Source organism: Montipora foliosa, chromosome 2 (assembly GCF_036669935.1).
Source record: "Montipora foliosa isolate CH-2021 chromosome 2, ASM3666993v2, whole genome shotgun sequence".
NCBI lineage: Eukaryota > Metazoa > Cnidaria > Anthozoa > Scleractinia > Acroporidae > Montipora > Montipora foliosa.
In genome coordinates, this window is record NC_090870.1 from 16,751,898 (window position 1) to 16,773,526 (window position 21,629).

Consider the following 21,629-nt stretch of genomic DNA (forward strand, 5'->3'; position numbering starts at 1 on the left):
CGCGTGGAGTAATTAAGTTATAAACCCAATGCTGTCTCGAGTCATGAGCTAAGTGCTTCATACATTTAGACACAAAGGTTTTCAGGCTGGTAGCAGGTGCTTAGAAAACGTAGTTCAAAAAGATTGCGCTAGTACTTTCTTCTACTTTCTTCAATTGTAAAAAGACTTGAACGCTCGTTGAAAAAGAGTTTCCAAGGGTTTCAAATAAGGTTAACATTCGAGTCAGAGTACTTTGTCTTCTTTGGTAGTTTTTCATGAAAGCAACTTAAAAACGTACGCCTCATAACAAATAAAAACGAAAAACAATAATTACTGATGCAATATCAGAGAGTCAAAAGCCAAAAGTCGTGTACTTCAAACCAGTATATATTTTAGGCGCCACTTTATCAGTAAACCACGTTCTAGTAAACATATTCAGCTACCTTTTTAATGCAGCCACCTGTACTAGCAATACAAGCTCCGATGTTTTGGTGTGCATTCCGCACGTGCTTTAAAAAATATATTCCTTTACATCATATAATGTATTTGGAGAAAGCTTAGACAAAGGCAATTTTTGTTTAGTAAGTTGTTTGGTGAGAAGTTTTACGGCTTTCATTTGAACACTGGACTGGAAATAAGAATGTTCATTTAATTTGGTGATTGATGACAGCTATTTAAACAAAAACTTGGTATTTTTTTCATCAGCTGGTCTCATATAATTATTTCAGAAAAAAAAGCTTAAAACAAGGCGTTTTCTTCATTAAATGTTGTTAAGTGGTGATCACGGACTTAGAGTGAAGGATGGCAAAGTTCAATGTCTGTTGCTCGCTGTTTATCATAATGACCCAAACATTCTGATGATAAAAGGTTTCGTCGTTCTATTTTTATTTTTTTATGAAGGCAGCTTTGTGACTCTGTTCGCATTAATCAATTATTGATGGGCGGTATACCTTGTTTTGAAATGCATGGTTATCATTGAATAAAAATAAAGTATCCTTGTTCTGACGTTGACATTTTGATTACTACTGTGCAAATTTTATAAGAGAGACAGAAAGGTTTTCAGGCTGGTATAAGGTGCTTAGAAAACTCAGTTCAAAATAAAGTAGAAGAAAGTACTACGCGCAATCAATTGTAAAGAGACTTGAACGTTCGTCGAAAAAGAGTTTCCAAGAGTTCAAAATAAGTTTCGACTCAGAGTAATTTGTCTTCTTTGGTAGTTTTTCATGAAAGCAACTGAAAAACGTGCACCTCATAACACTGAAATACAATCGAAACAAAAAAATTACTGATGCAATATCAAAGAGTCAGAGAGTCAAAAGTCAAAAGTCGTTTACTTGAAACCTGCTTAGTCGCAAGCATGCTTCTCTCGGATATACTGCTGAAGTTAGAAATGACAGAGACAAGTAATTTCTAAGGGTGTGGCCCGAACGATAAAAAAAGGCGGCCAACACGGAGATCTCTTTGACTTGACTTGTCGAATGGAGACTAAATGTGTGCCCAAATCTTCGACTACTTGTACCAATATATATATCTTGCGAACTTTGTGCCACTTCATAAAGTAAACCACGTTCTAGTAAACATATTCAGCTACCTTTTTATACAACCACCTGGAGTATCAATACAGGCCGATGTTTTGGTGTGCATACCGCACGTGTTTTGAATAAAATGTGTTCCTTTACATCATATAATGGATTTTGGAGAAGGCTTAAACAAAGCCAGTTTTTGTTGAGTAGTTTTGTTTGGTGAGAAGTTTTAGGGCTTTCGTTTGACCACCGGAAGAAATAAGAATACTCATTTGATGATTGATGACAGCTATTTAAAGAAAAACTCGACAATTTCTTCCCTCGGCCGGTCTCATATAATTATTTCAGAAAAGAACTAAAAACAAGGTGTTTTCTTCATTAAAAGTTGTTAAGTGGTGATCACGGACTTAGAGTGAAGGATGACAAAGTTCAAAGCCTACTGCTCGCTATGTTTATTATAATGACCTTATAATGACATTGCATGACCATATGGATAGCCGTACCAGGCGCACATTTTATCCATTAAAGGAAAAGCAGCCGTGGGAATAGAATTTATCTGTCTATTCGAGTGAAGAGGTAATTGATGTGACACAAAAAATAGCATAGAGTACCAAAAATGAAGACATCTTTGTGACTCTGTTCGCCTTAATCAATTCTTGGTGGGCGGTACTAGCACAAGGAATTAATCCATTAATGGTATAAATAGAGAGTTTGTTGGCAAGCCAAGTGAAGTTTGCAAAACTCCCTCACAGAAACTTAGGAACAAGAAACGTCGATTTATCAAAATGAAATCAGAGTTGATTGCAAGGATTATGATTTTCGTTCTTTTCCTGGAGTGTTTCGCCGAGAGAGGAGACTGTGCAACCACCATTAATGTTCCTGGTCGAGATGACATACTAAGCGTCAGGAAAAGCAAGGTAAAGCGCGTTTTAGCTAGACTTGTGATCAGTGATTTTGATTATTAAGCGACTGATATAAGAGCTAAGAAAGGCAGAGTAGTAACTGGGTGAAAAGATAGTACTGCCGGCTTCCTATTATTGTTGTTATTATTCTTCTTCTTCTTCTTCTTCTTCTTCTTCTTCTTCTTCTTCTTCTTATTATTATTATTATTATTATTATTATTATTATTATTATTATTATTGTTATCATCATCATCATCATCATCATGTATGTATGTATGTAAACAAGAAACACACTCCGTGTCAAAAAACATACGCAACTAAATAAATTTCTCACCGGAATTTAGGATCAAACCCTTTTCTGAAAAACCTTTTTTCCTTGAATGAAGCATAAAATAGACAATAATCTTTGAATTTTTTCAGATTCTTGACTGTCAAGAATTAGTCACATTTCCAATTATTATTTTTTACCTGAAGACTGTGTAGAGTTGAGTGCAAATGAACATAAGTAGCTAGACAACAGAGATTGGACTTGAATGAATACAGATTCATTCAAGGTGTTCGATTCCTTCAATGAGTTTGTCAAACCCATATCCAACCAGACAAAGTTACCACGGAAATTTCCATTTGGTTTCAGTGTTGTACATAACGTCACATTACTAAAATATTTAGAAATACAGATCACTGCTCGACGGCCGATCGAAAGATACACTGGTTGTCGAAGTCCATTATTCGTCGCTTTGAAAATTCTAGATGTTCGTTTTTCAACGTTTGTGTTGTTTATCGAATTGATGTCCCATTTTTGAGCTCCATAAGGGTTTAGTTTGTTTAAAGATTCACTTAAATGCCATCATTTGCGTTACGTCAACTTCAGAGCCATTGCAGGTTAATTAAATATTATACTGTGCCCACCAGATAAAATCTACGCATTTCTACTAACTCCTGAAACTTACCGTCAAAGATACTCGCAGAAGACTCTAGGTACAAAGACAATACTTAGAAGGGGAGTGACAGACAGTGAAAGACCCTATTGGGCAACTTTTCCAATTTCCGACACAGGAAGAAAAACGGACAAATGCTACACATTTTTCGACTGGATTGCCATATGGCAATCCAGTAACAAGGTACACCATTTATCCTTATCTATCAGCATCATTTATAGACCACTCAGTAACTGTATGTTACATTATTCCAATACTTTCCGCAAACGTTCGATGAACAGCACACCACTGAAATGTTTGAATGATGAACTTCATTCCAACATCCTGGCTAAATACACTTACTGTGGTCATCATTTTAGCCCGGCTGTTTTTCATTCTTTCCTTACAGTTTAAGGTCATCCATCCATAAGTTGAAAATAATTTATATGGTAACCTTTCATTTTTCGTAAACCGTACCCTAATCTGCTGTTACTCTTTCTCACAATAAATGTGATTGGTATCGATGCACTGAATCACAAACAATTGGAGAGGTTTGAAAGTCTCCACTTTAGCTATGCTATTTTAGGTTAGTACTATTACATTCGTTTCACCAGTCAGCTTGGACTTCAATATCATGTTTTCTGTACCCGGCCAAATTGTTCCTTCTCAGTTCTCCTTTTCATCTCTGTGTGTTTTATGTCATCTATCTCAAGTAGTCCAAGGTACCTATTGTGAATGCGTCCTCATCGCTATCATTCATTGCTCGAATCAGCTTCTCACCTAGGATGACAATATCCTTAGATCAAACACGTTTCCCCCCTCTTCATGATTAACACCACGCACATTTTTCTATTCCAAATCAATGTATCGATTTGGTTTTCACTTTTACCGTAGAGTAGATCATCCATAAATATAAACAGAAGATGGTTTATAGTCTGTAGGCCATTCCTTAGGCTGTTTCCTTCCTTAAGTTCTCTTAAAACTGTATTGGTGCCGATACAAACAGAAATGGAGAGAGGCTGTCTCCCTGAAAGATTCCCCTCTTGATACATACTTCACCCAGACCTTGGTTACCAGGCCAGCTGTAAATTCCTAATTCCATTTTTTCATGTGCTTTTGGACTATCTCAGTCAGATTCTTTGCGATGCCAAACGTGTTCTGTACGTTCAATGATCCATGCGTATGCTTTCCTATAGACCACCCATTCCATTCCTGGCCTGTTTTTCACCTGCTAGAGTTTTTGAGCATCATCATACCCATTAGGAGCTGGTCTTTATTTCTTCGAGTCTACCTTCTACATCCTTTCTGTTCCTCTGGCAACAGCTTCTTTCTTTCAAGTTTACCATACTTTGTCTCCACCTGCACCCCTGTGCACAACTTCCACATCAGTGGTTACAAGCAGGTTATTGGTCTGACATTTCCCTCTTCTTTGTCCTCTATTACCAACACAATCCTCCCTTTGGTTAAAGGGAGAGTTGAGTTTCACCTCTCATTTGTCGATGTCCTTATTTTCACGTACACTGTTAGGAACATGATCATACCACCTCTCATCTCTCTCAAACCCATATTTTCCTGACAGATTCCAACGAATTGCCCGAGCTACGTTGTCGTGTCTCTTTTTGTATTCTTTTTGCAACAGTTTCGGGCACACGCGCTCACAATGTGGCAGATTGTCTCGTTGCTTTGTTTTCACATTCTGCATTTGGGATCGCCCTGTGACCTGTCGATCGTTGCTTTTACGTAGTTTGTTCTTATTGCTTGATCTTGTGCTGCAACAGTAAGGGACTCTGATTCTCTTTTAAGCTTTCCTTCTTTCAACCAAGTCCATGTTTCATCATTTCTTTGATTTTCGCTCTGTCTCGCAAATTGCCCGTACAATGGCACCTCTTTCCATCCTTGGATATTTGCAGTTCTCCTCCTTTCCTTGAAACTGGAAGCCGTGTCTTGGTTTTCAACTCCTTTCCTCCTGACTTCTTTCAAAATCGTCTCCTCACTGGATTGGACATAAGTCTCCAGCAATATTCCTACCTGATTGACGCAGTCCTCTACGGAGATGAGACCTCTTCCTCCCTTCTTCCTTGGAACATAGAGTCCATGGGTGAAAGGCCCCGTTCATTGTTAGTAATTTTCTTGCTGTGCGGTCTTACTGCTGGAGTTCTTGTTTCTTCCAATCGATTATACCCCGCATATCTAACAAGCAACGCTGCCCAGGTGTTTATGGTTTCCACCGTTTAGCTTCGACTGCGCAACTTTTCTAACCCGAAAATATTTCTTCCCAATTTTTCTCTTCACCTGGACGTGCAACATACCATCCGCCTCGAGCGCTTCTAATATTTGTATCCATCGCCTTCTTTCATAATCCCTTCTGACTGTGCCAGCTTACCACGTTTCAGCACCAGGACAGCACATTTTTCGACGACAAATAAATTTCATCCCGATGTCCTTGCTGAATATTCTCACAATTTGTATCAGTGAATCTAACTGGTTGTCACTTCTGACATAAAGCTTTCACCTACTCTTGGCTCTGGCACTTGCCAAAGGTGTTACCTCAAACTCTAGTGCGGAAGGGGAGGGGGGAGGGGAGGTATCCACTTAGTAGGTTGAAGCCATAGCTTGTCCAACCCCAGTCCCCAATATATTATTATTATTATTATTATTATTATTATTATTATTATTATTATTACATATTTATATATATATATATATATATATATATATCTTTCGTGGATGCTACCAGGAAAATCATGGTTACCTGTACATTTCTTAAGACTATGAATCAAAGAATTGTATATTTGAGGTGCTTTTTATAGACGAAAGAGAAAAGTGATGGGATCCTCGTACTTATCTGGACAATTTAAGTAATTCTGCCTTTCAGGTGGCCTCAACAGGATTCGAACACATGACCTCTGCGATGCCGGCAATAGGGACATTTAGATTCTAGGACGAGGACGCGAACGAGTACGAAATTTGACTGCCCGTTTTTAGCGAAAAGAGTTAAAAGATATATAACCCGGACGATTAATCTTACTCTTTGTTAGCAGTGTAGGTTGCTCAGTTATTCTTCTTGCTGGTAACTGAGCCTTTTTGCTGATCGAAAAATGCCAAAACTGCTACCCTGTCGTTGACTTGTTTTGACACGACAACATTTTTTCAAAACCTCGTACTAAAATGACGACAGCATCACGTTTTTCCCGCCAAAATGACGCTGTTTGCTCGCGCTCACTGTTGTCCTTTGAGAGAATCTCGTACTCGTAGTCGTCCTCGTCCTAGAATCTAAAGCTCTCTAATACTCTACCACCAACTGAGCTATAAAGCCACAAAGTTGTCTTAGTTGGGCGTAGGTCACTTTGTTGGGCTCATCTGTTTGCATGAAGGACTCGATGCATTAATGAAAGAAATGTATATTTGAAGTGCAGCTTATAGACTTTGTTGCGCAGTTAATATTTTACAGATTGATTTCAAAACAGGAATAGCTTGAAAATACATCATTTGTTGGAAGCAATCATAAGTTTTTGAAAGAAAGAAAACCTTTACCAACGAGTAGAGATAGGCGAGGGGAACTACAAAGTTCTTAGCGTATATTTTTGTTTCAGGTACTGCGGAGCGATTATCGACGGAATTTGTGCGAAGTTGCACGACAAATTGATTGCAAGCTGGATCTCCAAGACCGCGAACCCAAGACCAACCTACGAAGCCCATGAAGAAGCATAAGCATGCCGTGCAACGGATCCAGAAATAAATTTTAACGTTACTTTAACTAAATTAAAATAAAAATGAATCTGCAAGCCAATCTATCATGTGGTGGGTTGTTTTTATAAATTGTATGAATAAATGAAAAAGAGGATGAAGGAAGAGAACACATCTATACCATACATTGGGTCTCCTCAAATGATAATATCTTTTAATTCAAATTTAGTCCATTGTCATGCCCCGCGGTTACTGGAAGACACTCGATTGGTTAGTTGTAATTACGTTATTAAAATTCGAGACCAAAAAAACTTTCACTGCATGGCGCGAAACTTAAAATAGATTGTCTACCCTCTTACTCTCTTGAAAACTGTCAACTATAATACTTTGGCTTTTTTTGTTGCTGAATCGGAGTGGTATTCACTATCAACTTCTGTAATGAGCTACTGACAGGTCGTAAAGTGGAATAGGCTTTCTGCTCAGGCTTACCCCCTAAGGAAAAATTAACTCTTACCCCAACCAACTACGAATTGAACAAAATAAAAGTTGTTTTTTTTTTTGGAGAGGTTAAATCGTGACGGTGAACCCAGAACAACAAACAACTTTTCATAGCCTATATCGTGTGACAATGTTTTTCTTAATTTTACTCTTATATATTCGGGAAGTTTATTTTTAGAAACTGATAAAAAAGCCGCCCCATCGTCTTTATGGAGGAGAGTTTTTCCCTTAGTTTTTCTCCAAATTTCAAGCCGAACTTTCTTTTTCCAACACTTGTTTTGTTACTCGACGCTGAAGAACCTAAGCAACCTCGTTCCCCCAAAACTCTTTTAAGACATTTCCTTGCGGTGTACACAACCTAATATTCCAAACTGCTTCGAAACAGACGTACGCGGAAAAAATCTTTGCCCGGCATTACACACAGAATGAACAGGATGTTAAAGAAACCTCCATGCGTAACGACTGAGAAATATCAGGAACCCATAAAGTGGTTTATAAAAAGAAAGAGTGTCTAAAGTTGTATGTTTTTCAACACTTTGGTATGGAACTATCTAGCCTTTTGTGTTGACAGCATTCCCCAAACTGCAAAGGAATTAACAGGCTCGATTACCAGCCGCTGATTCCGCAACGATTCTAAACGGCGAATGTGGAGATGCACTGAAAGTCTCCAAAGAAAAGTCCAGAAACTTGCCCTTTTGTGAAATCACAGTAAATCGGCTTACCCCATAAAATTGTAGCGCTTAATTAAAATCAATGTTTCTGTTCGATCATTGCAAAGGGTACGATTACTGTAGACAAGACAAATGATTTGGAATAAGTAAGACATGTAATATGCTCTTGAACAGTCCACGTAAGCGTTTTACGATAGTCCGCTTCGATGCCTGATATCCTAACACTATTTACAAGCGAGCGCTCTCCTAGCTCTTGAAAAACAAGGATCAAGTTCTCATTTGTCCAGGATTATCTTTGCTGCTTTCCAATATTAAACGCAGCAATGTTGACGACAAGAAAGAAAGAACGAGATGGTTCCTCGACGTTTAAATGAGGACATTGGGAATTTAATTATCCCAGCTTTGAAAGACGAGATCTGTCAAAAAAGGGAAATGAGCAAGCACTGATTTTTTGACCCCCCATCAAGCTGACAAACCGGTACCGTACGGCAAAAGACGAAATCCACATTCCCTGTACTGTGCTGGTTCTGATTTACAGTTGATACAGTCTAGTCTATCTCACGACCTTCAAAAATGGCTTTATTCTAATGGACTTACTTTGAACGATATCAAAACTGAGTTCTTGTTAATCGGCTCCATGAATTTGCGAGTTGAAATGTTCTCGTGATGACTGAAACAACGAACGAAATGGTAAATGAAAAGAATCATTGCGGAGCTCCGCGACCCGAGGGAGCTCGCGCGGAGCACCATGGGAAAGAAAATTTGGTAACCCATCTGTGGGAGAAAATTTGGTTTTGGTCACCGTACGGCCGTACGACAGTACAACCGTCCACCCCGCGGGCTCAAGTTTAGAGCCCATCGAGGCAGCCATACTTCTTTGATATCAAACATCTATTTTACAATGACTGCAAAATTCTCGCGCGCTCATTGGTTAATGTTTATTGTCAATAAGCGGACAGACACATAAATTTATAATTCATGCAATAATGACACGATATTGCTCGCGTCAGATTGAAGTTTCTCCCATTTTTGTCTCGCGTTCTTGTCGTGTTTTGACTTAATTTTCACCCCTCTGCCTTTTTGTTATTGTAAAAAACAAATTGATGTCAGTTTTTCATGCGTCTGTCTGCGTTTTTTTTATGCGTCTGTCCTGTTATTGACAATGATCATGATCAACAACAGGACAGACGCATGAAAAACTGACATCAATTTGTTAATGTTATGGTCAATCCACACACCAGTATCACTTGACCATATTGCGGACTTAACTTTAGAGCTCATCGAGGTCAGCTGCTTTTTTGAAGTTGACCGCTGACCAGGTACTGGGTTTCGAAAGGAAAGGAACTTTATTTAGGTATCTACTCGTTCTAGCTCTGGAGCACTAATAGCCACGTTCGATATACTAAAATTCAGTCCCAAACTGAAACAAAAGGCATCATCTCGAGGCTCTGGGGAATAAACTCATACAAATCATTTTATTTATTCCCTAGAGCCTCGAGATGATGCCTTTTGTTTGGGACTGAATTTTAATATACAAAAAGCAATAATAATAATAATAATAGTAAGTTTAATTTATATAGGTAGCTCCTATACAAAAAAATTAGCTCTAAGCGCCTTACAACTGAAAAGCTTGACACAACTAGACAGTCCTAATGAACATCTCCGAGTTTGCTTTTTAGACTTTTCAAAAACTTTTGACCGTATAGGTTATAATAACATCGTTGTCCAAAAGCTTTTTAAACCTTAACGTTAGACTTTGTCTGATCCCTTGGATCATCAGCTTTCTATCTGATAGAAAACAACGCGTTAAGTTAAATCAGACATTTTGTGACCACCAGGGGACCAAATTAGGCCCGATTTTGTTCCTCATGCCATGTCACCTAATTTTGGAATGTAGAAGTACGTGGATGATGTCTCGTTGTCATAGAACCTTAGTAAGGGTAGCTTATAGTCTAGTACACTCGACTGTATAATATACACAAGGAAAGGTTCGTTAATACAAACGTTATATTTTAAACAGAGTTAACTGGAGAGAGTGTAGTGTAACGTAAAGTGCTAGATTTCTATCCCATATGAACCATGTGACCGTTAGCCCTACTGATGGAACTGGGTCCACACAAGGACAGAGAAAAACTCTGACCAGGGTGGGAATTGAACCCACGACCTTCGGGTTAGATCTCCGCCGCTCTACCGACTGAGCTACAAGGTCAGACGGGAGCAGGCCGTGGGAACTGAAGATGTTAAAGTCACGGCAATTAACATGTACAAGTACAAGGAAAGGTTCGTTAATACAAACGTTGGCCGTGTAGCACTTACATTTTAAACAGAGTTAAGTGAAGAGAGTGTAGTGTAACGTAAAGTGCTAGATTTTTATCCCATATGAACCATGTGAGCGTTAGCCCTCCTGATGGAACTGGGCCCATACATGGACAGAGAAAAGACCAGGGTAATAAACAGGTTGGCCTCTGGCAACTGGATTCTTCTTAACGCTAAGAAATGCAAGGAAAAACCCCATTTAGCCCCCTTAACAACTGATGATCAACCGTTAGAAGTGTAAGCTCACATAAGGTCTTGGGGCTTATTTTTCAGAATGGAATGAACACATCGCATCAGTAAGGCAACGAAACGCTTGCATATTCTATGTGGTTTACGTCGGGGCGGTGTCCCAGCAGCTGACCTAGTCTTAATTTATGAGTCTTTGATACACTCTATTTTGGAATATACCTGCGTAGTCTGGCATTATGCTTCTCCTTCCTATTTGTCTGAACAGCTCGAAAGAGTCCAGAAAGGAGGTTTTGGTATTATCTATCCCAAACAAACCTACAACAGGGCACGTGAACTTGCTGACCGCCCAAGGTTGGACGTACGCCACAATGATCTTTGTATTAGAACTTTAAAGAAATTTGACGGGAAGGGCCCTCTCTCAAAGCACCTGACAACGACGAGGGTGAGCATGCATGGACGTACGATTAGAAACCCTACCCACAGAGCCCTATATAAATGTAGAATGGAGCGGCTTAAAAGAAGCTTTTTTCCTAGTGCAATATTTTTAGAATTTATATTTTTATATAATCTTTATAATTATTCATACGTTTTTATTGTTTTTTATTGTAAACAAACACTGTAATTCATTTTTAAATGCGAAAATTTGTTTCAATAAACTATTAATAAACTAACTAAAAGCTAGCTTTTAGAATCTCTGTACGGTGGCCAATTTACATTATCAACTCCGTTGATAAAACCAAATTTTTGTATACTACTTCCCCACCGACGCAGCACCACAGTTTCTTTAGAACCTACCCCTTCATTTATTAATAAACTTAAACTTACTATCGCTGTCTTCAAAGAATTAGGTACGTTGCCCGATGTTAATGACGACTCAACAATTTTAGTGATGGCTGGAAGTAGAAGATCTAAGTAACTTTGTAAATTGTAGGAAGAGGATCCACATCACATGACTTAGAGGTTATCTTCTTAATTAGGAGATGTAGTTCATCTTGACTGATGGTGGAGAAGTTCGACAGTTCACCTTGACAACAAGGCGACTCACGAGGAAATGGAAACTCAGACGTTGGTTGAGGCAATAGTTGTAAACTTTCACGTATGGTTACAATCTTGTTATGGAAGAAGTCATTGAATATATATCGCAAAACATAACTACATGGTCAGGTTAGAATATGTAGACATTATTATCTCGTACTTACGTTAGCAATTTTTTGTTTTGCAACTTCTAAATCAATTTTGTGACTGTAAATGACAAGCGACACATGTGACCCAGATTTAAATCTTCAGTCTTTTAATGACCATGGGATATTTACATTTTCTACAGGTTTTCAAGAACTGAAGAACGAAACGATTTTGAAGAGGAAACTGAATGAAAGAGCATCGAGATATATTCACTTTGAACTGAAAAACATCAGTATTGATGAAAATAAATTCCCATTTCTGGCTTAAAACCGCATTGCAGCGATTGCAGTGTATTTTTATCATCTTATGGAAATACGCAAATAAGCACCGTACCGGGGCTGCGGCCCTTATTCGAGGGCGGCGCTTATTAACTTTTCCGGTCCATGTGCGGCGCTTAATCGAGGGCGGTGCTTATTCAGGGACGGCGCTTATTCGAGTGAATACGAGCTGAAATAAAACGACTGGATATGATCAACCTTTCTTGTTCAAATTCCGGTTCCGGTTCCTGATTTTCTCTCTCTTGGGGGCCTGTTGTCCACTATGACTTCAGAGCTAACCAGGTAACCGCCCTGTTTCATGAGCTACTATTCCAAAGTTACTATTGCATCCGACATTGCATCCTTTTACGTAATTTCTTGATGCCGATAGACTTCAAAACAAGGGGCTAACCCCACCAAAAAAAGGAACGTTTGACGATTTTGTTCTTTTAAATACGCCGGTCCGAAATGACCGCCGTTTTGATGTTGGCAGTGCTTAAAATATAAAGCTCCATCGTGCGCTGTTCGAGGTACGACTTTTTAATTATTTATTATTTGTAGCCTAGGAACTTGGTAAGTGGGGTCTTTTTTACTACACAATGTGTAATTTTATAATTATTGAGGTGCTGACTTATGGCCTGGTGATATTTTTGTTGCTACTAAAATATGGAACCTGAGCCACCCAAAAGCCACAAAACCAACTAAATCGACTGAACCTTATCACAACTACCAAAGAAACACGTTACAGTATTTAACAATTAGACCCGTAGCCCGCAAGGGCTATTGTATCACCCAACTAGTCAGACAGAAAAGGCAATAAAGTTAGCAAATGCAAGTCAAGGAAATTTTTATTTGGGAATAAAACGAAAGAAAGCGTCAAGCTTTTCGCTACTCGAGGACTATTAATAATAGTCCTCTGGTAGCATAGCCAATCAAAATGCAGGATTTGCATTAGTCCGCTAGTTGGGTGATACTAAAAGCTTATATCAATCAAGGCATATTCTGCTTTATGTGCGATACTAAGTATCGAATAATATCACTGAAAAGAACCATTTCTTACTATTTTTCCGCACTGATAATTAGTCAAACCTCACATAATTTATATGTACATGAAACCACCAAATTATTAGTACTTTAGAATCTACTGCTGTGACCGCCCGAAAATCTCGCCGTCATCACTGACACCAATTGGCCACTCAGCAGGGGTGGATCCAGGATTTTTTCTTTTGAAGGGAGTGCACCACTAAGGAATGCCGTGGCTGCGCAATTATTGATGATGAAATGTAAGAAGTCATGTATGTTAATGAAATTGAGTCCATTGGAAACACGGAAAAAATGTAAGTTCCAGATGGGATTTGAACCCACGACCCTTTCTGATCTGCAGTTTTAGTTGGTCACCATAGTCTCCAGTAGGTGAGTGGTTAGTCTGTCGTAAGCATCCAACCAGATCATGGAGAGTTGTTGGTTCAAATCCCATCTGGAACTTGTATTTTTTTCCAAGTTTCCATTGGATGCAATTTCAACAGGGCTTGAAATAATTTCCTGGCTGATGCCGGTCAAGTTGTCCAGTCAAATCTGTGTTTGCTCGGACAAGAACCGATTTTGTCCATACAAAATGTGCATTACATCATAACTCTTTAAAAAGTGCTTCTTAACCCTCTCAGTACAACATGATGCTTAAATATCAAGCAAGTACATTTAGCGAGCTTTTATTGTGCATTCGTAGAAGTAGCTTCACAATCAGTACAAGAGGGGAAAGTATGACCCCGGGGACATAGCCAGGCATGGCACTGGATTTGTTGACTTTCGCAGAAGGAACCCTGGGGACAAACCCACAGGATTAGTAACACCAACAGCACCACCCCCATCTTGAAATGAATGACTGTAACAGTTGTTTCCGTAAAGACTGGGTATGAATAATATGGTACATGTACATGTTTCAAAATGGCAGGTGAGAGAAAGCCAATGGTGTGTGAGTTAAATTATATTTGGAAGTGAATTGATACACTGGACTTTGTGACTTGAGGCTTCACCTGAAAACCATTGACATTATTCAAAAGTTAGTGGAATATTCTTTTTTGAACAATCAACACCTATGAATACTTTTAAACAGTGAGACGAAATTGTTCTCGACCGAGGATCTTTTTCTTTTTCTTTCTTTTTTTTGCTACAGTGCAATAAGTACCCCGGTACATGTAGCATCTTGCAGGTTTTGCAATGTTGTGTGACAGTAAAACAATATTATCACTGGTAATATACAATACTGTATTGGGCAGTTCGACAATGTTTACAGTGTGACCGGGAAAACCGTGAACACCTACATGTAAAATAATTATATTAGGAATGCTTATTGTTTTTAAGCCGATAATGTTTGTCAGGACTTCACATGCCAAAACCGCAAGGTGAATAATGGTTATTATCACCCAACTAGTGGACTAATTCAATTCCTGCATTTTGATAGTCCTCGAGTAGCGAAATGTGTGGCACTTTCTTTTGTTTTATTCCCAAATAAATTTTTCTTCAACTTGCATTAAAAAATTTGCTAACTTTATTATTGCATTTTCTGTCCAACTAGTTGGGTGATACTAAAACAATTAGACCCTTCGCCCTCAAGGTCCACGGGTCAATAGCCAATTCGGCTTCGCCTCATGGGCTATTGACCCGTAGCCCACAAGGGCTACGGGTCTAATTGTTAATTAGTTGAAGGACATAACTTTCTTTGTTTAGGAAAATCGTTTTTCCCTAGTTTGTTTCAAGTTACATGTACCTATTTTATCGCAAAATGACCAGAATTAGCTCAAATTAAATCCTATTCAATTACCCAGACAATGTAAAGCCGACACAATTATTGCCGCGCAAACAACAGTATCAAAACATTCTGCGATTTAGCAAGTAGATTTCCGATGCGTGATTGGACAGAAATAACATTCCTGACATGTCTGCTTTCATGGTAGCACTGTATTATTTTCATGTTTACATGTAGAATGTTAAATACTTCTGCAGAAGTGATTCCTTTTGTTGTGTATCAATGGATACCCTTCTCCTATCCTGTTATTTGTAGAGAGATGTTAGATGAAATGCAAACCTCCTGGCTATAAATGGATGAAGAAACCTGCTTGGGAGACTTCACATCTACATGTATAACTCATAGTGAGAGTTTTCATTCTTCAGAACATCTTACGAAACATGAACTGGTCCATACTGGCAAGAATCCCCATAACTGCAAACAATGCGGTAAGAGTTTTGGGGACTCAGCAGCTCTAAGGACACATGAGAGAGTTCATACTGGGGAGAGGCCTTATAAATGCAAGCAGTGTGAAAAGACTTTTACTGTCGCTGGAAATTTGAGGACACATGAAAGAATTCATACTGGAGAAAAACCTTACGACTGCAAACAGTGTGACAAGTGTTTTAGTACTGCAGCAAGTCTAACTGCACATGAAAGACTTCATACTGGATTGAAACCTTTTAAGTGCAAGCAGTGTGACAAGCGTTTTAGTGTAGTTAAACACTTAAGAAATCATGAAGCATGTCATACTGGAGAGAAACCTTTTGACTGCAAGCACTGTGACCAGCGCTTTAAGCATCGAGGAACACTCCGAACCCACAAAAGAATCCATACTGGTGAGAAGCCTCATAAATGCAAAGAGTGTGGCAAGTCTTTTATTCAGACTTCGAATCTTCGGAGGCATGAAAGAACTCACACTGGAGAGAAGCCTTATGAATGCAAACAGTGTGGAAAGTATTTTTCCCAGGCTAAAAATCTGAAAAGGCATTACACAGTTCATTCTGGAGAGAAGCATTACCTGTATGAATGCAAGTACTGCGACAAGTGTTTTGGCCAAGCAGGCAACTTAAGCCGACACTTAAGGGTTCATACTGGAGAGAAACCCTTCAAATGTAGGCAATGTGGCAAGTGTTTTAGTGATGCACAAAATCGGAGGAGACATGAAAGAATCCATTCTGGACAGAAGCCTCATAAGTGTGGCCAGTGTGGTACATGTTTTAGTGAGGCAGGAAGTTTGAGAAAACATGAACTTGTCCATACCAGAGAGAAGCCACATGCATGCAAACAATGTGGCAAATGTTTTAGTCGTGCAGAAGATTTGAGGAGACACAACAGAATCCATACTGGAGAGATGCCTTATAAGTGTAAGCAGTGTGGAATGTGTTTTCGTTATGTGACAAGTTTCAGGAAACATGAAAAAGCCCAGGAGTGTACTATACAGAACCCTGAAAACAACAACATTGAAATGCACGTCTCTGTTATGGAAGAACATGATTCACACAATAACAAAGAAATCTGTTGGTCGATTTTGCAGGAGGGCTGCTTAGAAGTGAGGTCAATATTTTAATGAAATCTAGAATAGACACATGGTGGATAACTACAAGTAAACATTGATTGAATTTTTCCTCTGCCTTTGCAATTTGTCAAACTTATGAAAGAAAAAAACTACAGTGATGGTCCACGCGCAGTCACAAGTATCACATTACTTCCAAAGTTAAGTGATGTCTGATGCATGGGATTGTCTCTAACAGTTTTTTTAAATTGATTATTAGATTCAGCTTTTATTGTTTAAGCAAGTGTTAGAGCTGAAAATCTTAACTTTACACTATAAATCAAATAATTTCAGAAACTGAGCCAATTTCAGACCCAGGGTGAGGGAAAGAATCTTTTGTTCAAAAAGCACCAAGTTAACCCTGATGTGTAGAGCACTTGTGCTGGATTATATACAGTACAGTACATGTACACTGTATTAAAGTTTGAGAGTTACGGAACAAACCTCTTCACTCCACTTGTCCCAAATACATTATTATTTTTTCTTATTTTGTGAAGTTAATTGAAATTTAATGGAATTAATAACTTGGAGCGATTGTGGTCAATAATTTCTTATTGTTGTCATTGTTTGCAAATGCCTCGCATTCCTTGTGCTTTGGGTTGTGGAGCTTTAATTTATCGTTGTGGCAGGAAGAAGGAGCATTTTAGTGTCCCCCCCCCCCCCTACTTTCCACTGGTGATTGGTGCCTGTCTTCTCGGAGGCATGAGGGCTCATGGCTGGATTGTCTGGTTTTGCCAGCCATCGGTGCAGTCTCCATCTATGAGCTGGCTGCTGGCCAACAGTGGAAGCTCGACAATGTCTCGGGCACCCAACCTCCACAGAGCGACACAGTAAATGTTGTTAATATAAGACCTTTTTTCCTGAAAACTTACTTTCCTACATGTTAAGTACGTGTATGCTTTGAAAGATTGGTAAACTAGGTCTAGTTCAATCCATGACAAGTGGATTCAATACTGGGTTGACATCACAAATGATTGCAAAGTGGTGGTATAAACACTAGCAAAACCAATTGAGGTATCCAGTGGATAGTGATTTATCAAGTGAATAGCGCTATCCACCCTTCAAACAGCTGGGGCCTGGAATTTTTTTTCATTTGGAATAACGAAACAAATTGCACTCGCCTTACAAGTTCATGCAATTTTGGTAGTCTTTGAAAAAATTTACTCATGCTTATTAAAATTGCACTCGAAATCGTGTGATTACCTATACATTATGGCACTGTAAGATGGGAGGCCAATGAAGCTAATTTTACCACCCAGCTGGTGAGCGTCACACAACAGATTTCTACTGTACTTCTAATTACAGTAGAGTATGCCCTTTAAAAAAACAAACAAACAAGAATACGGTTGCTAAAACTAAGCAGAATTTACCCTCCGTGCGGAAAATGTAGATTCTGCACAACAGTTTGACACAATAGGCCATTTTCGAGTTCATGTCTGCCTCCTCTTGAAAGCGAGTCTATTAAAGCGCAGAGGTTTGCTTATGAAAATATCATTAGTTTTCATTCGATACATAATTATGTAAAGCAGAACTACAATTACCACCACAAAAACTTTGTTCCTGTATTTAAAATCATTTTGAAGAGGAGGAAGACAGTGGCCTAAGTTTTCTTGTTGTTCCAAATATGGTACTCAGCAAATTGAATATTCGGAAGCTTGTTTCCCAGCACACAAAGGGCCGTTACGTGTTTCAACCCTTATGGGTTTCTGGTAATGGTCAATATGAAGTCATTCAGAAGACAGGCAAACAAAACGCTGAAACACAAAATTATTATCTGATGCAAAAATTTGGTCATTATTAGATCCATTGTATACACTTTCAGTCTATGGGAGCTACATTAATAAAACAATCTCTTTAAACTCTACATGACTGTATTTTTGCACTTTGTGAGGAGAAACCTGGAGGCATTTACATGAGTCATGAACACTGAGATCACAATGTTCAACTTATGTTAATTAATCAAAAATTTCCCTTGCGGGAGTACATGCATAAGACAGTAGAGAATCACCCCAGCCGTGATAGCCTGAGAACAAGTCCAACAAATGAATGGCACGTTACTGGTCAAGCTATGGTTTTAATTTTGGCACCAATCCCTTTATAAATTATTTGATCGCACATTGAAGCCATTTGTCTTTTAGAGCCCCTTTACAAGCTAACCAAGCAAGCAAGAGTAGTACTCCAGCATGACTAAGACTTAGGGCCCTTTCCTTTTGTCAGAACTGGCCGGCCAGACCCGTCAGTTTGCAAGGAAAATGCAACGATTTGAAGGAACACTTTCATGATAATCCCTCATATTCTTCTGGAGGAGTATAATAATATCATCCTCGAAGTGTGTTAATTTGAAAGCATTGTAGAGTTAGTCCTTCCAAATGCCTGGTCTGGTCGATCAGTTATGTCAAATGGAAAGCGTCCTTAGAAACAATCTTACACTATAGCAGTACAGTGTATAATATACCAAATGAAAAAGTGGCCGCCAATAAATAATTATTATTATTTTGTCTTTGTGAAAATTAGTCTGACTAGCCTTAAAGTGGTACTATGAAGAAAATCGCACCTTTCCTATCTAAGCCATTTTAAAACATAAACAAGTAGTCTGCGTGAGAAGAAAAATGCTATTTACTTTTTTCAATTATCTCTTTTGTTTCCAGAGATATTATAGTTTTTTAAAATATGCAAATGAGCCAAGTTATGACGTCATACACTCGACCAAATTTTGTTCAAATATAATGAAGAGATACATGTATCTCAGCCAATTTGTATCAGAAATTTCTGATTTTTTTCAGTACGATTCTACTAAATGTTCTCCACAATATGAGCTTAACAGTTCTGTTACCATGGCATCATACTGGGTTCCAGACCTCCCCCATATTAAAAGCTTTTCTGGCCACCTTTGGCGTTCCATTTTGATATTTGCTAACAGCACTTCATATGCATGATCCAGCAAGCATATAGATAGGTTAGCTCGTGTTTGTGGCCTTGTTTGACATTTTGCAAGCTGAAAATCATGAACATATTGAAATCAAGGGGGTGGGGACTGGAAAAGAGTGAGTTGCCATGGGAATAGAATTTTTTACAGCCATAGGTGTGTTTCCGGTAGAACTATTAGACTACCAAGTTTCAATGGTCTGCGCTGCAAATTGGCCAAAGTAACTCTATTATTTTATATACTCAACATAATATTGGGTTGAGTGTATGACGACATCAGTCATCTCATTTGCATATTTTACCCATTTTCAAACTTAAATATCTCCGGAACTAATGAAGATCTTTGCAAACGGTAAATGGCGTTTTTGTTCTTTCGTGGAATTCTATGTGATACACTCAAAAAATCAAGGGGTAAAAATTTGATCATAGTACCACATTAAGTTTTAAAGCAAACATTATTTCAACTTTACACACGTTAATGAAGCTAGCGAGGCTAATTAATGCAAAGACAAAATAATAATTTTTTGGCAGCTATTTTTGCATTTGGTCAATACCGTACATAGCATCTTGTATTTTACAATTCTGGCTGAATAGTTCAATACTTAGTTTTTTGGCGAATGGCTTGAATGGCTATAAACTCAGATATCTGAGAATTCTAAGAAAATGAATCAACTACCTATTCTGAATACCACTCATCCTGAAGATTTGCTGGCCTGTTATAGGAAAGAAACTCTTTTCAGAGTTCCTTATGGGATGTAACATTGTTGGAGACTGTTCCTTGCTTTGATTTGTGACAGAGTGCCGTGATGTGTAATTGGCCCTGACAAGACCGTGTTTTGCAATCTGTGAAGACCTTGAACTCCTTCTGTAATAATTACCCGAGTTTCCTGATCTCCTGGTTATATCTTGTGCGCCATCATCGTTCTTCACATCTGAGCTCCTATTGGCATGAGTACTTATTTCTGCACGAAACAACTTTGGTTCTTTCCCTTCAGTGTGTGAGTAATATCCGCCATAAATCTGAGAAGCATTTGCCCTCTGACTTGATTGACCACCACAGTGAATGCGATGCACTGAATAATTATTATTCATCATATAAAACATGGGAAGTGCTTGTGACCGCTTTGTATAGCTTATCTTTGGATTTACAGATGACTTGAGGGATGTTTCTGGATTTTGTTCCTTTGATGCCTGAGTGGGAATGGCTCTTAAGTAGTTATTAAGGGAAAGGTTACTGATTTCTCGCTTTAAAACAAAGGTTGCTGTCCCTCGTTTCACTGCCTTTTCCTGGCCAACTGCATTTGTCTCAGGTGTGGAAGATCTTCCCATGTTATCATTTTCATCAAAAATAATCATATTATCTTCCACGTGATGATTTTCTGCAGCACTAACTAATTCCCCATCAGATTCACTTGATTGCTTACTTAATACCTCTTTCTTCTTGTCCAAAGATGAATTTCTGCATATTGAGGAAGCTTTCTCCTTTTTGTCCACCCTTTGTTTTCCATCATTCTCTAAATCTACTGGATCATCAAAAGTACCAAACGGTATGATAAACACTGGGGATGGCTCATTCAATGTTTTTGGTTCCTTATCTTCATTTTTATCCTGAGGCTTGCGAGCCTTCTTTGCAGTATATTTTTTCATGAGAGGGAGCTTAATGAATGGATTGCCATCTCCTGAGACAACCACCTTGGGAGTTTTGTTTCTCTGATGGTGTGAAAATAATGAACTGTCCGCAATCAAAGCAGGAAACCCTGGATTATTATTAATCTGCTTAGCTTTACCAATGGGATCTACACCACTTCTTGCAGTGTTTGCAACATTTCCCCCAGATACAACAATTGGCTTCTTTGCAATGGAAATGCCACGACCTCCACTGAACTTCTGAATCTTTTCTGATAACAATTTTTCACTTGACCCTTTACAAATTTTTCCTTGCAAATGTCTAGTTGTGCACTTGTGTCCACAGTCACCTGGTCTGCTTTTCCTCTGCTTACACGATTTCATTCGTAGACTCCCTAAATGCAGAATTGATGCCAGTTCATCTCCAGGTGCACTAAAAATGTCATTTGTGTGAACTTGATCTCCTTCAGTCCTCCTTGAAGGGATACACGACTTGGCTTTGCATCTTCCTGAAACGTCTTTGTTACGTGGATGGGCTGATTTGGAGCTGTTAATTCTCATGGACTGACACCTGACAGCATCAAAGTATATGTTCCCTCCATAACCTTGCCAAAGCT

At 38.7% G+C, this 21,629-nt stretch overlaps 2 protein-coding genes and 1 long non-coding RNA gene across 10 annotated transcripts in view; 2 read left to right on the plus strand and 1 right to left on the minus strand.

The window, feature by feature from the left end:
* Nucleotides 1-2,234: 2,234 nt before the first annotated feature.
* Nucleotides 2,235-7,115, plus strand: LOC137990062 (uncharacterized). Its single transcript, XR_011121109.1, has 2 exons — nucleotides 2,235-2,419; nucleotides 6,915-7,115. It is a non-coding gene; the product is annotated as an uncharacterized lncRNA (long non-coding RNA).
* Nucleotides 7,116-12,452: 5,337 nt separating this feature from the next.
* On the plus strand, nucleotides 12,453-16,904 carry LOC137992567 (zinc finger protein 709-like). Of its 4 annotated transcripts, none has more exons than XM_068837955.1 (2): nucleotides 12,453-12,651; nucleotides 15,183-16,904. In XM_068837955.1, the coding sequence occupies exon 2, from the start codon at nucleotides 15,220-15,222 to the stop codon at nucleotides 16,474-16,476; it is 1,257 nt and encodes a 418-aa protein (XP_068694056.1). In that variant the 5' UTR covers nucleotides 12,453-12,651; nucleotides 15,183-15,219; the 3' UTR covers nucleotides 16,477-16,904. The 4 variants fall into 4 exon arrangements, with proteins under 4 accessions (XP_068694056.1, XP_068694057.1, XP_068694060.1 ...); XM_068837956.1 differs by having other exon boundaries at nucleotides 12,459-12,694; XM_068837959.1 differs by lacking the exon at nucleotides 12,453-12,651 and adding an exon at nucleotides 13,005-13,404.
* A 1,324-nt stretch (nucleotides 16,905-18,228) lies between these two features.
* The window catches only part of LOC137992565 (uncharacterized), a 12,263-nt gene continuing 8,862 nt past the window's right edge, over nucleotides 18,229-21,629 (minus strand). For all 5 annotated transcript variants that reach the window (XM_068837952.1, XM_068837954.1, XM_068837950.1 and 2 more), the window contains one exon: nucleotides 18,229-21,627. In XM_068837952.1, coding sequence (XP_068694053.1) covers nucleotides 20,059-21,627 — 1,569 coding nt within the window. In that variant the 3' untranslated portion in view covers nucleotides 18,229-20,058. The remainder of the gene's footprint in view (nucleotides 21,628-21,629) is intronic.

Excerpts from the sequence above, each read along its gene's own strand:
- LOC137992567 (XM_068837955.1), top strand. The coding sequence starts at position 15,220 with ATGGATGAAGAAACCTGCTTGGGAGACTTCACATCTACATGTATAACT.